This window comes from Myotis daubentonii, chromosome 18 (genome assembly GCF_963259705.1).
Source record: "Myotis daubentonii chromosome 18, mMyoDau2.1, whole genome shotgun sequence".
Lineage (NCBI taxonomy): Eukaryota > Metazoa > Chordata > Mammalia > Chiroptera > Vespertilionidae > Myotis > Myotis daubentonii.
In genome coordinates this window covers 21,917,395-21,932,941 of record NC_081857.1, presented here as the reverse complement: position 1 = coordinate 21,932,941, position 15,547 = coordinate 21,917,395, and the positions used below count along the sequence as shown (strand labels likewise).

Genomic DNA, 15,547 nt, shown 5'->3' with positions numbered 1-15,547 from the left:
CAGGAACTAGTGCTGCCTTAGGGAGGTGTGCCTAACTCCTCTTCCTCCCTAACCAGATAGGCGTGTATTTGTATTTGCCTCATAGCAGTGCTCAGAAGCAGTATATGAGACAACAGGCATAAACTCCGACTCACAGGACCTGGGTGCTAGTGAGATGGCAGTTAATTAATTTTACTTGCTATAGTTGGTAATCTTCCTCTTATTCTTAGGCTTAAATTTCTTAAAATATTTGAAGTACTTACATTTTGTTTTACTTTTTGCTCTTTCCCAGAGATCTGAGAGCGCCTCCAGAACATGGAAAGATTTTTGTTATAAGGCGATCTCTCTTAGAGTAAGTATTTTAAGTGCTTTTGTTAATTATAAGTTTAAATAAAAAAAATACAACTATTCTGATTGTTGGAATCACTGCTTAATCTATGAATGTTTAAAGAGTTTGTCCTATATTCATATAAATCGTTTGTTTTGATACTGCTCTTTGTACATTTGCTGTGTCTTGCTCTTTCTTTCTGATCCCCTGGCTCTGCATCTAGTTTCAAAGGAGGAGCTAGAAATCAGAATGGTTATCTGTCTTTGATAAATTCCTTCAATTTGTGCTGCAGAGAACTGGTTACCCAAAGAGCTAGGATAGAGTTTTCTATTTAGGGAAACTACTTCAAGAGAGTTTTGGTGTTGCTGCCTTTTTGGTATATAATTATTTATTTATTTATTTTAAAATATATTTTATTGATTTTTTACAGAGAGGAAGGGAGAGGGATAGAGAGTTAGAAACATCGATGAGAGAGAAACATCAATCAGCTGCCTCCTGCACACTCCCCACTGGGGACGTGGCCGCAACCAAGGTACATGCCCTTGACCGGAATCGAACCTGGGACCCTTGAGTCCACAGGCCGACGCTCTATCCACTGAGCCAAACCGGTCAGGGCAGTATATAATTTTTTAATCTCTTCTTTGGCTATCCAGATTAAACACATGATAGATTTCTCAGATTTACTTATTTTAAAACCCTGATTGTGTGGATCTTATGAAAAAACACACACATCAGGCAAGGTAAATTAATTGTGGTGACATCATTTGTGAACTGAAAAGTAAAGGTGCACTTTGCGTATGTAATTAATATTTCTTTTGTAATGTTCTCGGAGACCATTCATTCATTCATTCACTCATTCATTAGAATACTTCTGTAATTTAACCTGCACTAGTTTAGGTCGCCTGAAATAGTTGGGCTGGTGAACCTTAGGTATGGATGTGCTTTTCTTTTAAAAATGCATCATATGCTTATCAAAATATATTTTCTATGTGCCAAATTGATCCGTATTACTTAATTTTGATTAGAAGGCCAAAGTTTTCTAAATATCTAATGTAGAGTACCACTTCAGTATTATGTTGTTTGAAGAGATTTATCTTTTAAAATCTCTATCTGGGGGAAATGCAGGCTTTCCATGTAAAAGAGAAATTAAAGAAATATTTCGAACATTATAATTTAGATTTTTAGTGATAGTATTCTATATATGAAAAATAAACAAAATTAAAATACATATTTTTAAATCAAGGAAACAAAATACATATTTTATGGCTCAGGTGAGTTTTATTAGAATTGAAACTCCTTAACCCAGACATTTAATAGTATGTTAGATGCCTCAAAAAGTTAGGAGATTAGCATACATCTTTCCATAAACAAAGCTAAAACACTTGTTTTAATCAAATATAAAAAGTCCTTAGTTAGAAAAAGTCATCTAGAAAGTAATTGGTGTGTTTTAAAAGAAAAGTAACCCGAGTAGAGAGTGGAATGTAAGACTAGGATGTTTTGAAAAAGTTTTTAGCCTTTGAAATAGCTTCTGTATTCCCTGTTTTCAGTGAATGGCCTTTTGCCTACATTAGAAGACAGTCACCTCGGTAGGTTTTTAAGAATGCACACCATTTGTTCTAAATGTTTGATATCCATGCTGTTTTCTAGGAAGCACTATTATCTTACCAGAAAGAGCCTTGTCCTAAGCTCTTCCAATAATTTTTACTTTGGTCATGCCACTTACTGTCTCTACTTCAAGTTTAATATCCTGTGATTACTGTTTGAGATCTTTTTGGGGGTGGATTAAGTATTTCTGGACTGCTTTAAAGTCTTTAATATATGACATTTTAAAATCAGATATAGTTTATTCATTTTATTTGTTTGAACTACATTTACAGTGAGCTGTTCGAGGTGGACCACATCAGAACAATATATCACATGTTTATTGCCCTCCTCATTCTCTTTATCCTCAGCACACTTGTGGTAGATTACATTGACGAAGGAAGGTAAGACAAGAAAAAGGATGGTTGGCTAATTAATTGGCTCATAGGATGTTGGGAGTTTTCATTGTATGTAAATTTTGGTAGCGGGTGATTTGGTTAAATTTGCTTCAGAAAATTCCAAAGTAGCTGATTCGAGGTTGAGATTTCTGCCTCTTAAAAAGTATAATACAACTAAGAAGAAGATTAGAAATTTCATTACTTTTATTTTTCTAAATGGTCTATTTAAATAGACTATAATTGGTAGTTTCTAGGTAATTTTCCTAAATGGGAGAATTTTGTATATATGATTTATCAATTTTTCTGTTATGGTATGCATTTCAGGTCAGTACTAAAAATAAGTAGCTTATTGGAATTTCACATTTGAAAAACGTATTTTTAATATGAAAATCAAATTGTAACTTTAAAAATGACAGTGCAGTAATCATACATTGAATTATAGGCTTTATTAGAAAATTAAATTTTGAGATGATATATTAATAGATTTTTTGTTTATTTTTTATTTTTTAAAATTCTTTATTGTTTAAAGTATTACATATAGTATCACATATGTCTCTTTTTCCCCCCACTGACTTCTTTCCGGCCTCTCCCACCCTCCCTAGATTGTTTTCTTTATATTTATTTCCTTCTGAAAAATCATCTTTTGTACATAACAGTGATTGCTATTTGAATTCTTTAAATATGGACTTTGTCATAGAATATTTTAGAGTTTAAAATGTATTAATTAAGAATCTAACTTTTGAGAAGTTCAAAGTCTTATTATTTTAAGTTATATTAGATATTTTATGTTTAAAGACTGTATTATCTTAGGGCTTTTAGAAACTTTGTTATTGACATATATATTGTGAAGCTGTCTTAGAAGCAGTTCTATAGCACAACTTCAATGACTTCAATGTGTTAATGTTGCTGTGTTTCCTAAAGCTGAGAGTTTGGCGCCTGAAAGTTTTGAATTATGTGAATCAATGCATATTTTTTAAAATGTGCTTTTGTGTCTTTTCTCTGTGCTTTTTCTCCCCAGGCTGGTGCTTGAGTTCAATCTCTTATATTATGCTTTTGGCCAGCTTCCTGTTGTTATATGTACATGGTGTGCCATGTTCTTGAGTACACTTTCAGTTCCCTACTTCCTCTTTCAACATTGGGCCAGAGGCTACAGCAAGAGTTCTCATCCAGTGATCCATTCTTTCTTCCATGGCTTGCTTCTCATGGTCTTCCAGATTGGAATTCTAGGCTGTGGACCAACATATGCTGTATTAGCATATACACTTCCACCAGCTTCCCGGAGCATTGTTATCTTTGAACAGGTAAGGTTTTGAGTGTTGCTCAGTGCAGTGCTGCACTCAGTTAAAATAATGATTGGAACAATAATAATATTATTATTATTATAACAATATAATACTGATATTCTATTATTTTTGGATACATTTTTATAACTGGTTCTTTATGCTCTAGTCTAAAATTAAAGTGTTAAACTAGATCATCTCATCTCATAAAACTTGTCTTAACTTCAGTGTTCTCTGATGCTTAATAATTGAAATAAATCATATTGAACTGTTCTGGATCAGTGCAGATTTTGTTCTTGAATACTTTTTGTAGTAGTCATCTATACCATAAAATGTTTTTGTAATTAAAATCCCCACTTTTGAAATGTCAGGTTCATTATTTTGTCATATAGCTCTTTCCATCTAAAGAACGGATTTATTTTGTCCATAAAACCTTCCGATTTTCTTATATTGGGTGTCCATAATGCTCTGTTTGACTAATGGAAAGGACCATGTCAGGAGCCTTTCTTTGATAGACTTTTGTAATATGGTGCTTTTAGTTGCAAAAGAATATGTCTTTCTTTAGAGGTTGTTTTTAATTTGCTTTATTCCATAAAAGTGAATTTGAGTTGGTATATGCAAAATTAAAACATTCTATATGTGAAAAAATTTATCTTTTCCTCCCACCTTTTTTAGATTCGTATGATAATGAAGGTCCATTCATTTGTCAGAGAGAATGTGCCTCGGGTATTGACTTCAGCTAAGGAGAAATCAAGTATGTAATTCTATTACATCAAAGGACTGTTCAGAGGGTGTTTCTTCCTTTGGTATTTAGGGGGATGGCACATTACATTCTGCAGCCATTATGTTTGATTTTCATTATGTAGCCTCCACATTGATTTGGAAGACTATCTCACTATTTCCTGATTGTTTCTGTTTTGTCTTGGTACCTGCAATTTAAAACCATTGATCATTAGATTCTTGTAACTTCATGAATTTTTATCGAATGTTAAACTCATCACACCCGTGTGCTTATTTCTCTTTGAGTTGCTGCTTAAAACTCTAGAAGTCATCTCAGTCACAGGAATAACTTAGTGTGGAGGGATTGGTCTGTTGATAATAGAATAAGAAGTCATCATTTTGGGAGATCAGGAAGAAACAACATAAGCTAAGGAGAAGTCATTTTATTCTTCTCTATCCTATGCTTCCTTCCTTTCCCTTTGTAGTTCTGCTGAGAGCTCCTGACCTAGCCGAGTTTTCCTTTTTCAGGAACTGTCCCAGTACCCACAGTCAGCCAGTACTTGTATTTCTTGTTCGCGCCAACCCTCATCTACCGGGACAACTACCCCAGGTAATGGCACTATGAAGTACAAGTGTGCTGAGCACCTGAAGTGTGGCAGGAGTGAGGTACAACAGGCGGGCCAGGGTCAGCTCACGTAGCGCTACAGAGAATGTAGAAGGAGTTTTCATTTTCTCTCTGGCCCAGAGAGCCCCAAAGGTGATTCTAGCAGTCTTATTTGATCATAGTAATTCTTGACAGAATGTGCTTTATTTAGAAAATGTATTTTTTTGCTTCCTTTTTAGGACTCCCACTATAAGGTGGGGTTATGTGACTATGCAGTTTGCACAGGTAAGTTTTTTTTCACTGCCTAAGGTTTGGTGATTGGTGGGAGATGGAGATTTTAATCTATTTAAAGTGTTTGTAAATTTATGTCTATTGGGAGCTGTAGAACTCTTTCTGAAGTTTTGAAATTATTCTCAATACAGTGAATGGTGTTTGTTTTGCCAACATCAAAAGTAATTTTCTTCAATAAAATAATTTGTCTTATTGTAATTAATAAAGTAATTCCATTTGGTTACTTCAGTCAGCACCTACATTAATTTCCCCCTCCCCTCCTGTTTTTATATTTTTTGGATATATATGTGGGCCTGGCACTCCTCACTACCTCCTCCTCCTGAACCCCCTTATCAGAATCAAATCCCAGAAAATCCCATTTTAAATTCTTGTTTCAATCAAATACCCATTTATGAAACAAATTATTTTGTTATGGGTTCATGTAGCAGGAAAATCAGGTTCCAAGAGTCTGATCTTTTACAAATGCCCTTTGGTAAAGGGTTGGGAAAAAATATGTTAGAAACTAGGTCTGAGCCGAAGCCGGTTTGGCTCAGTGAATAGAGCGTCAGCCTGCGACTGAAAGGTCCGAGTTCGATTGAGGTCAAGGGCATGTACCTGGGTTGCGGGCACATCTCCAGTAGGAGATGTGCAGGAGGCAGCTGATCGATGTTTCTCTCTCATCGATGTTTCTGACTCTATCTCTCTCCTTTCCTCTCTGTAAAAAAAATCAATAAAAAAAAAATATAAAAAATTTAAAAAAAAAAGAAACTAGGTCTGAGTAATTTCTGAAGGGTACAATTTGCAATCTTATGCATTAGTGTTAAATGGAATATATATGTAAACATTAGAGGTTACATATGTATCTTCTTTTGAAGGAAAATCACCATCTTTACCTATCAAGCCATCATTCTTATGACTATCTTTGTTGTGTTCCAGGTGTTTGGCTGCTTATTTTATATGTACTACGCCTTTGAAAGGCTCTGTGTCCCCTTGTTTCGGAATATCAAGCAGGAGCCCTTCAGTGCTCGTGTTCTGGTCCTATGTATATTTAACTCCATCTTGCCAGGTAACATGGGTACTGGTTAATTTGGCCACTTATAAAGTTGCAAGGAAAATAGAAAGCTATTGCACCTTTGATTTACCTGCTTTTCACTTATAAATTCATCTACATATCTATACCTATCTTTTTTTTTTAATTTCTTTATTGATTAAGGTATTACATATATGTCCTTATCCCTCCATCCCCCCCCCCCCTCCACCCCAACTCATGCCCTTATCCCCCTGTTGTCTGTGTCCATTGGTTAGGCTTTCTATACCTATCTTGACCTCTTCCCATCTGTCTCATAAATGAAGTATATTTCAGTCTCAGCTGAATTTTTCCATTGGTCCTCTGGCTTTTACTCAAGTTTTGCTTTCTCTGACTGGATAATTCATATTTATGCTTTATTTCCCCATAATCTTGCTCCTAATCCAAGCAGGGCACTGAAATAGACTTTGTTAAATTACTAGTTATTTTCTGATTCTAAATCCAGTGGATGCTGTAGCCCTTACTCTGATCTCCATGAAGCACTGGCTGTTGTTGACCACATTTTGAAATCTCCCTACCACTCTTTCTTATTCTCCAGTCTTTTTAGCCATACTTCAGACTCCTGACTTGCTTCATTCCACTTATCTTTTTCTGGAGATATATGAGTACCTACTATATTCAGATGCTGACAATATAGCAGTGAACAGACATACTCTTCACTCTCTGAAAGAGTCATTATATATACAGCTTTTTTTACGTCTTTCTTTTCTCTACACATTAAATGTTGGTAACATTTTCCATGATCACCTTGTTTCTACCTTCTCTCTCTCCCAGATTTCTAATAACCCTCCCTGATTGCTCTTCAAGTGTTACTCCAATAAATGCTCATCTGTTCCTCTAATAGGATATGTGTCACATACTTGTGTGTCTTGTTCACTGGGCTACAAATTCCTTGAGATCAAAGATCGTATCTTATAGCCACTCAGCCAGTCAGAGTCTCTCCCATATTGTTTAATCCATAGCAGATGCTCTATGAATATTTTTGAATAAATGAGTGAAAGGGGTGAGCATGTATTTTACATTATAGTAACAATATATACTACATAAGGAGAATGAACAAAGTGCTGATGAGCTTTGTATCATGCTGGAGATGACATTTACCATTGGCTGTTGGAAATAGATAGGCGTTTGCCTGGCAGAGAAGGTGGGAAGGAGCTTTAGGTGGTGGGATGGGTGCACAGGCATAGACTTACTTTAGAATGGCCGAAGTCCAGGTAGGGATGATGTGTGGGACACTGGGAGTGGAGTCGGAGATAAGTTAACCTTATCACTATTGACATTCAAGGCTGGATAATTATTTGTTTTGGGTGGCTGTCTTATGTGTTGTAGGATATTTAGCACCATTCTGCCTCTAACAACTAGATACCAATAGCACCCCCCCCCCCAAGTCCTTGAGTTGTGACAACCAAAAATGTCTTCATAATTGTCACATGTTCCTGGCGGGTGGTGTTTGGGGGGGACTTCTCCCCCAGTTTCAAACAACTGGTTTGTGGGAATGCACGAGGACCAGATTTTAAAGGGCTTTGGGTATCGAGGCTTTTCTATTATAAACAGGCTGGAATGAGTAAGCTGGAATAATCATTTTTATTTTACAAAATAATTCTGGCTAAGCAGGTGCTGACAAAATTAACTGCTTGGTATATGAGCTATTTGAAAACACTCAATATTATTTTATTTTCAGGTGTGCTGGGGCTGTTACTTACTTTTTTTGCCTTTTTGCACTGTTGGCTCAATGCCTTTGCCGAGATGTTACGCTTTGGTGACAGAATGTTTTATAAGGTAATATATACGTGGACTCATTTTTCTTTTCACAATTTATTATGTCCTCATTGCTAGCTTTTTAACATGAACATTGTCAGATAATGTTTTCCCACAAGTTTTGAAGTCTGAAATTCTGGTATCAGTGTAATTAGTAAAGCTTTATCTTCTACCTCTGATATCCTCCCTTTCCCATAACATATGGCTTCTGCTGGAATCTGTGTTGGTGATTACAGAAGGAAAGCATGTGTCTAGAGGGTGGTATGACTTTGCTGACTGTTCATTCATTTGAAATTGGTTGTCTGGTGCTGTAGGAGTAATTTCAGTAAATTATTCCATTTAAAGTTGCTGAAGGAAGGAAATGACTTTTTCCTCTTTTATTTATGAAAGGCATTAATTCTGCTTAAAATAGTATTCTATACTTGCAAAGTTGGAATTAAGTTCTAAACTCAGGATCTGGAGTTTAGTTTGTGGTTTTGGTAACACTCCAAGCCTACCACTTCTTTCTCAAAGAAATAGTGAATGTAGTTTGTGAATTTTAGTCTGATCTTAAAGTAGGGAGCAAGATATATGTAAAGGGGTGCCAGGTTTTGGAGGTAGCCACCACTCACTCCTTATTCAACCTAAGTTTTTCTGTTTGATACCAGCAAGCAGCTCTTCACCTTTAGCATGCTACGTAACCCTTTGTGACCTTAGAATTCTCTCACAGTGTTTTAGCAAGGCAATGGGGATTCAGTGATTGCTATTTAGAGGAACACTAGATTGAATGATTGTTTGTGTTCTGTGTCTTCCACCATAACTTGTTTCATAATGAGAGAAAATGAACCTAGGGAATGAATCATATAGAACTAGAATTAATGTCTTATTAAACATCAGTAACCAAAATGCCTTTTAAGATTTTTCTGACATCAGTGTATGGACTGACAGTTTATCATCACACACTGGATATTATGTGTGTATGTTCTCTGGAAATATTCAGGGGTTTTCGCTTTGGCTCTGTGTGTATATACATGTATGTGTGTGTGGTATGTGTGTAGTTTTATAGCTTTGGTTTTTTTCCCTCAGGATTGGTGGAATTCCACATCCTACTCCAACTATTACAGGACCTGGAATGTGGTGGTCCATGACTGGCTGTATTACTATGCTTACAAGGACTTTCTCTGGGTAAGCAGCAGGATTTAGTTGATGTTGTTCAAGAAATGGAGACTCTTTTCCAGAAAGTATTAATATTGTATAGCTGGAGGAAGTTATACTTAGTTGTCTTTAATTCTCTTATGAGCCATTTATGTCTAAGAAATCTTCTGCCTTGAATAATACTGCTGAGAGACCAGTATTGACAGTTACTGGGTCTAATACCATGTTTTCATTCTGGATTTTACTTTACATAATTACCAAGTAAGTATGCAGGCAAACATTCAGATAAGTTGAAATGATCCACCATTTATGGATCATTTCTTATGGATCTCACTGATAACAGATAATCTCCCTCTAACTTTTTCTTCATTTACTTTCTTTTTTTAAAATCTGTTCAAAGTGGAGAACCACCCTATGTATGGACTTAACATCTCTCCAATTGGTCATGTAGGTCTTTGAGACATTCTTCAGAGCAGAATGTATTTAGACTGATGAAATGAAATCTTGAATCTCATGGTTGATTAATGCTGGTGTCTCCTCCAGATTATTGGCTAAGTGATAGCATGTTGTAGATCAGATAGCATTGTATTCGAGTGTTCTTTCCTTAGTATGTGTAGTTTCACTTATGGACAAGGCAAGTCTCTTCTTTCTAAATCTTAGTTCTGTTACCTGTAAAAACGGAGAGGATGCCTGCCCTGTCTACCATACTGTGCTACTCTAAAGGTTGAGATCTGATGTGTTCATTTATATATAAAAACTATGTTTTGTCCATCAGAGCGACTTACCAGTATAAGTTATTAATGTTTTTAAAAATATGCCCGCTCTCCTTTCAACATTATTAGTTTTGAAAATGCCTTATTTGAAAATAAGGATTTTTAAGCATAGGTGTTTTTTTTTCTAATTATATTATAATACATTTGGGTTAATCCAAGGAGTAGATTGGCAAGTCCAATATAAATATAATTAAATTGATGCCTTTAACATGTGATAATTATAAGTCTTATGTAGTTTGTGCTTAGTTACCTTTTAAAAACTGCTTTCTAATGTTTTCCTTTTACCCTAGTTTTTCACTAAGAGATTCAAGTCTGCTGCCATGTTAGCCGTCTTCGCTGTGTCTGCTGTCGTACACGAATACGTCTTAGCTGTTTGCTTGAGCTTTTTCTACCCAGTGCTCTTCGTGCTTTTCATGTTCTTTGGAAGTAAGTACCTTGGCATGCCATGAGGACTGAGGCTGATGCCAAAAGAGAAATTTAGAAAATAAAGTATGAAATCAATGTAGGAAGCTAGATAGTGAGCAGTAATATCATCTCAAGGCAGTGTTTGCTTATCAGAGGGAAAAGAACATTGATTTTGAGTAATTATACACAACTCTGTTTCAAGATGTTTATACTTTGAAGTAGAGAAATGAGCCACATAACCTCTTGCAGACTGTTGGCAACACTGATTTGGTAGGTCACAAAAACAATAAAAAACAACTTCTCTATTCTTCAACTCTATCATTGTTCACCCGCTGAAAAAAACTGACCCTTTTTTGGGTGGGGGGAAGGGATAAGCTAGAATATGAATGATTCCATGAAATATATTTTCACCTGTTCTGAATACTGTCCGATTTTTAATTAATCACTGATTAATAAACTTCAACACTGAAGCTTCATTTTTATTTATAGGAGCAGTGGCCAGAATAAACCATGTCCGCACAGTTGATGCTCATTGTGATACGTAGATGATTGTAGCAGCTATCTGAGGCTGCTTAATAGATTGTCTTGATATATATTTTTTGTTCTCTTCCTGACTTCAGTGGCTTTCAACTTCATTGTCAATGACAGCCGGAAAAGGCCGATTTGGAACGTCATGATGTGGACTTCACTTTTTGCAGGCCAGGGAGTCATCCTGTGCCTTTATTCCCAAGAGTGGTATGCACGTCAGCACTGTCCTCTGAAAAATGTGAGTCAGCTCTCAGGCTGCAGTGGAGAAGTGACATGTTTGTCCCCGATTGTGAGGGTTGGAGAGCAATTTTGAGGGGAAGGACATTAGTGGAGATTGTGATGAATTAATGTTAAGCGGAGAGAAACATTATCTGATCTTATTGCTAATGTTCTTAATTTTTTTTCTTTTGCTTGCTTTTCTTCACTTTGAACTCTCCTACTTGGTGCCCCCCCCCCCTTTTTTTTAAATTTCCTACTCTTTTACTGCTTTTTCTTTAGCTCCTTGTAATTTTCTTCCTGTGTCTTAAAAATGTAGGAAATGTGTATCCTATCCTCCACACACAACTGAATATATATGTATATTTTACCTCTTCCTTTCCAAAGTATTACGTCTTTGTAAAAATGTCCAGCTACACTCATATGCCTAGGATCCTGTTTCCCTTGATTTTCTTTTGTTGCTATTGTTATTTGATTTTTCATGATTACATAAGAGTCTCATTCGTAGAGCTTCAGCTTTAAGCTGCATGGGGATGACTCCCAAATAATTAGGAGGTGCCTTCTTTATATACCCGGGTATTTCTCACGGGCACCTGTAACTGAAGATGCCCACAATCAAATTAATCAGTTTCTCTGCCAAAGCTTCTACTGTCTACACTGTTTCTGTTATGCTGCCCGAATGCTTCCTCCTTATTTCCTATTAATCCTCTGTGTGCATTTGAACTAACTGCTCTGGACTACTAAAAATAGGGGTGTGCTAAAAGAAAATGCACGATACCTAAAGAGGTGTAGGACCTATTTGACATTTGGTCAGAAGGGCAATTGTGGAGGGTTTACTGGACTTTAAAGGCTTCATGTAAAGCCTCTAAACCAAGTAAATCCGTGCTGTAGATAAAAGTAATGAACATCTTTTGAATTATTGAACTGTTTTTAACTGAAAGGTTGCTGAAACGCTGAGAGGCATTTTAGAGGTGTGCAGTATATGACACCAACATCCCTATCTCTCCCCACACCTCATGCACATAGAGCACACAAGTGAGCTACATTTATTTTCCTTTTTCTTCTCAAAGCCCACATTTCTGGATTACATCCGGCCACGTTCCTGGACTTGCCGCTACGTGTTTTAGAAGCTTGGACTTGGTTTCCTTCCTTGACACTGAAGACTGGGTATTCTGCCTGACTTGGGGCCAGCACCTATTTCCAGCTGTTAGTGATGAAGTTATCCCTGCTGTTTGGACCACTCCAGGCTTGACAGATGACTCACTCCATCCCTAGGTCGTCTGGAGCTGAGCTGTTGGAAGTTTACTGGACTTAATGTACACTTAAGCAGTGCTTTTTTGTATTACTTTGCGGAGAAGGAAGACTTAATAGCTAACGTAATGACAGATGTTTGCTGGGTCATATTGGCTTAAGCCTCAGAAATTAAATGTTTTCTTTCTCGACTATCTAATTAGAGACTAAACATCATGTTTTCTTGGCCATTGAATTAGCCAAAACACTTAGGAAGAAATCATTTAAATACCTCTGGCTTAGAAATTTTTTCATGCACACTGGTGGAGCGTATGCTAATTAACCATGCAATTGGGAAAGAAAAGAATATGAAATGTTTTGCTATTTCTAGTAGAGAGGAAATATCTACTTTCCAAAGATAATCTTATTATAAATCCTAATTTGTGGGTGGTTGTTCTTCTCAGCCTGTATTTTTTTGAAAAAAGTTTGGTTCTACCCATGTTTTATCTTGTTTTACTATACAGTGTAGGCCATGGTTTCTATGAAGCAAAATTACATCTTTCACCTTGAACTCTTGAGGTTTTATTCATAATATTATATATGAGAAGAACAGAAATAGGATGGGAAAGAGAAAGTAGGCACAGGACAAAGAAAAATATTTCCTCATAACTTTCAAAGAAATTTTTTTAAAAAACTTGCGGAGCCGAAACCGGTTTGGCTCAGTGGATAGAGCGCCGGCCTGCGGACTGAAGGGTCCCAGGTTCGATTCCGGTCAAGGGCACGTACCTTGGTTGCAGGCACATCCCCAGTAGGGGGTGTGCAGGAGGCAGCTGATCGATGTTTCTCTCTCATCGATGTTTCTAACTCTCTATCTCTCTCCCTTCCTCTCTGTAAAAAATCAATAAAACATTAAAAAAAATAATAATAATAATAATTTAAAAAAAAAAAAAAACTTGCGGAATCAATCATATGTTTAAATTATTTTATCATGTAACTTGTATGGAAAATAATTTTTAAAAACTTTAAGGTCATAACTTCTTTTAAGTTATTTAGAAGTATCCTTTGGTACAGTTATTTTATTGTCTAATAACTACTGACTTGAATTAATTTGCAGACTAGTAAGTCTGTAACAGAAGTATTAATCGCCTCCAATAATATTAAAGTGATTCTTAAAGATCCAGAAGCTGGCTTCTGTATTTGCTCAATTATACTTTTAGTGGTATTACACTTTAGGTGAAACAAATTATGTGCTCATTTTCAGGAAAACGTACTCTATTATGTGATGTTCCCATGTTATAAGATGCCCATTGCTCATATGGTGTGGTGTGGAGGACTTATTTTGTTTGTATGTATGAGGTGTGACTATGTTTGTAAAGATTGAGCATTGGAGGGAGTATCTGAGGCCATGCATGTAGTTCAACTTTCCACCCAAAGAAGTAAGACTTATGAATTATTCAAAAAATTACTGTTATTTGAGGCAGACAACTTGAGAGGCCCTCTTGGAATTCTAACAGGCCTACTGTTATCCAGAAGGTTTGGGGAAGTCTTTTCCCAATTGTTTTAAAGATAGTTTGAGTCTCATAAGAAGGTAGAAGGAGTTTCTTAATAGTCACAACTTAATCTGTAGCCAAGTACTCAGTTTAATCACCTATTTTATTCCCCATACCTTTGATTCAGGTGAATTTAGGCAGTTTTTAAACATCACATCCAATTTCAACAGACAAAAGTGGACCTCAAGGTTATCTTCCACATGTTCTTACACAGTAATTATCTGCACAGTGGTAGTGTGATTGTAATGGAACCATAACCTCCAAACAGGACTGCTTTAATATACCTTCTAATTGCTGGTGTTTTTATTAAGAATTAAAATTAGTCAACCACTTGTTGACTAAACTTATAACTGCATTTTAAATATTAGGGAGCTGGTAAAACAAGATTGATGTAAGACTTGGTTATGAATAAGCCAATCTATTGAAGTGAGAGAATGGAATTTTTAGGTCTGTATTTCTGTTAAGTACTGTAAACATATACTCTCATTGAGAGGACTTTGTTGTTCTGTACTGATTCTAAATAGTGTATTTGTTGGATTTACCAAGGCTACTTTAAAAAACCCCAAAATAAAACCCCCAGCCCTAGCTGGTTTGGCTCAGTGGATAGAGAAAGCATTGGCCTTTGACTGAAGGATCCCAGATTTGATTCCGGTCAAGGGCACGTGCCTGAGTTGGTGGGCTCGATCCCCAGTAGGGGCGTGCAGGAGGCAGCTGAGCAATGATTCTCTCTCATCATTGATGTTTCTATCTTTCCCTTCCTCTCTGAAAACAATAAAAATATATTTTAAAAGTTTATCAGATAAAAAAAAATACAAAAAACCTATCATCTTCCCTTTGTTTATTAGTGATTTTTTTCCTACCCTAGATTTTTATGTGACAACAAATAATTTGTGTATAATTGGAGACACTTTAGAATGGTAAGACTTTCCTAAGAAATTTTCAGAAACACTCAAAGGAATAGCAACTTTCTGTGAAAGAAACTTAGTTTGGTAGCCATGGTCTTATCACTAGCCGCTTTTAGCAAAAACCTTTACACAAAACAAAAACTTCTTAGTAATATGTTTCAGGAAGATTGATTGATTCCTTTTTCCCTCTTGCTAAAATTATTTTCAGTTACTGGATGAAACTTTTTTCCTTTGAATGTAATAAAAATTAAAATTTCTTTCCTGTAAGAGATATTAATGGATAGTAACTATTATTTTGAGTTTGTTATCCAAGAGAACAACTAAGAGCTCTAACTTTGTCATAGATTTGTTTGGTGCTTTTATATTCTCAATCCTGGGTAATGAAGGAAAATGGAGTTTTTTTGCTTTTTGGTGGACTAATGTACTGCAGTTGCCTCACATTAGAATTTAATTAGAAAATTGAGACTACAACATTTGGAAGCAAAAGGAGTGGGGAAATGTTTTTGTGGGTTTTTTTTTCCTTTTTAATCATTGCAAGGTAAAAGTGAATGACATTGACAGGTTAAAGTACAGAGTGTAAATGTTCTATATTTGCAAACAGATTATGCTGTAGCAGTAAATCATTTAGTATGGGCAGTTTTCATCTATCAAAATTATACTTACCTGGAAAATTGAATCCTGAAGTCAGAGAAAACGTATCAGAACATTGTGTGCTTAAAAGCTGGTCATGTGGGTTGTGTAGCCTAAAAAGATATAATTTATGAATTGTTGAAATCTTTTATGCAAAAAAGATAATCTTTG

At 35.9% G+C, this 15,547-nt stretch overlaps 1 protein-coding gene across 3 annotated transcripts in view; it reads left to right on the top strand.

Annotated features, from left to right (window-relative positions):
* Positions 1-13,474, top strand: part of SOAT1 (sterol O-acyltransferase 1) — a 47,810-nt gene extending 34,336 nt beyond the window's left edge. For all 3 annotated transcript variants that reach the window (XM_059674766.1, XM_059674768.1, XM_059674767.1), the window contains exons 5-16: positions 272-331; positions 2,185-2,292; positions 3,305-3,587; positions 4,242-4,320; positions 4,815-4,896; positions 5,130-5,175; positions 6,097-6,226; positions 7,929-8,026; positions 9,071-9,169; positions 10,203-10,338; positions 10,938-11,083; positions 12,132-13,474. In XM_059674766.1, the coding sequence (XP_059530749.1) occupies positions 272-331; positions 2,185-2,292; positions 3,305-3,587; positions 4,242-4,320; positions 4,815-4,896; positions 5,130-5,175; positions 6,097-6,226; positions 7,929-8,026; positions 9,071-9,169; positions 10,203-10,338; positions 10,938-11,083; positions 12,132-12,188 (1,324 nt within the window). In that variant the 3' untranslated portion in view covers positions 12,189-13,474. The remainder of the gene's footprint in view (positions 1-271; positions 332-2,184; positions 2,293-3,304; positions 3,588-4,241; positions 4,321-4,814; positions 4,897-5,129; positions 5,176-6,096; positions 6,227-7,928; positions 8,027-9,070; positions 9,170-10,202; positions 10,339-10,937; positions 11,084-12,131) is intronic.
* The last annotated feature ends 2,073 nt before the right edge of the window (positions 13,475-15,547 follow it).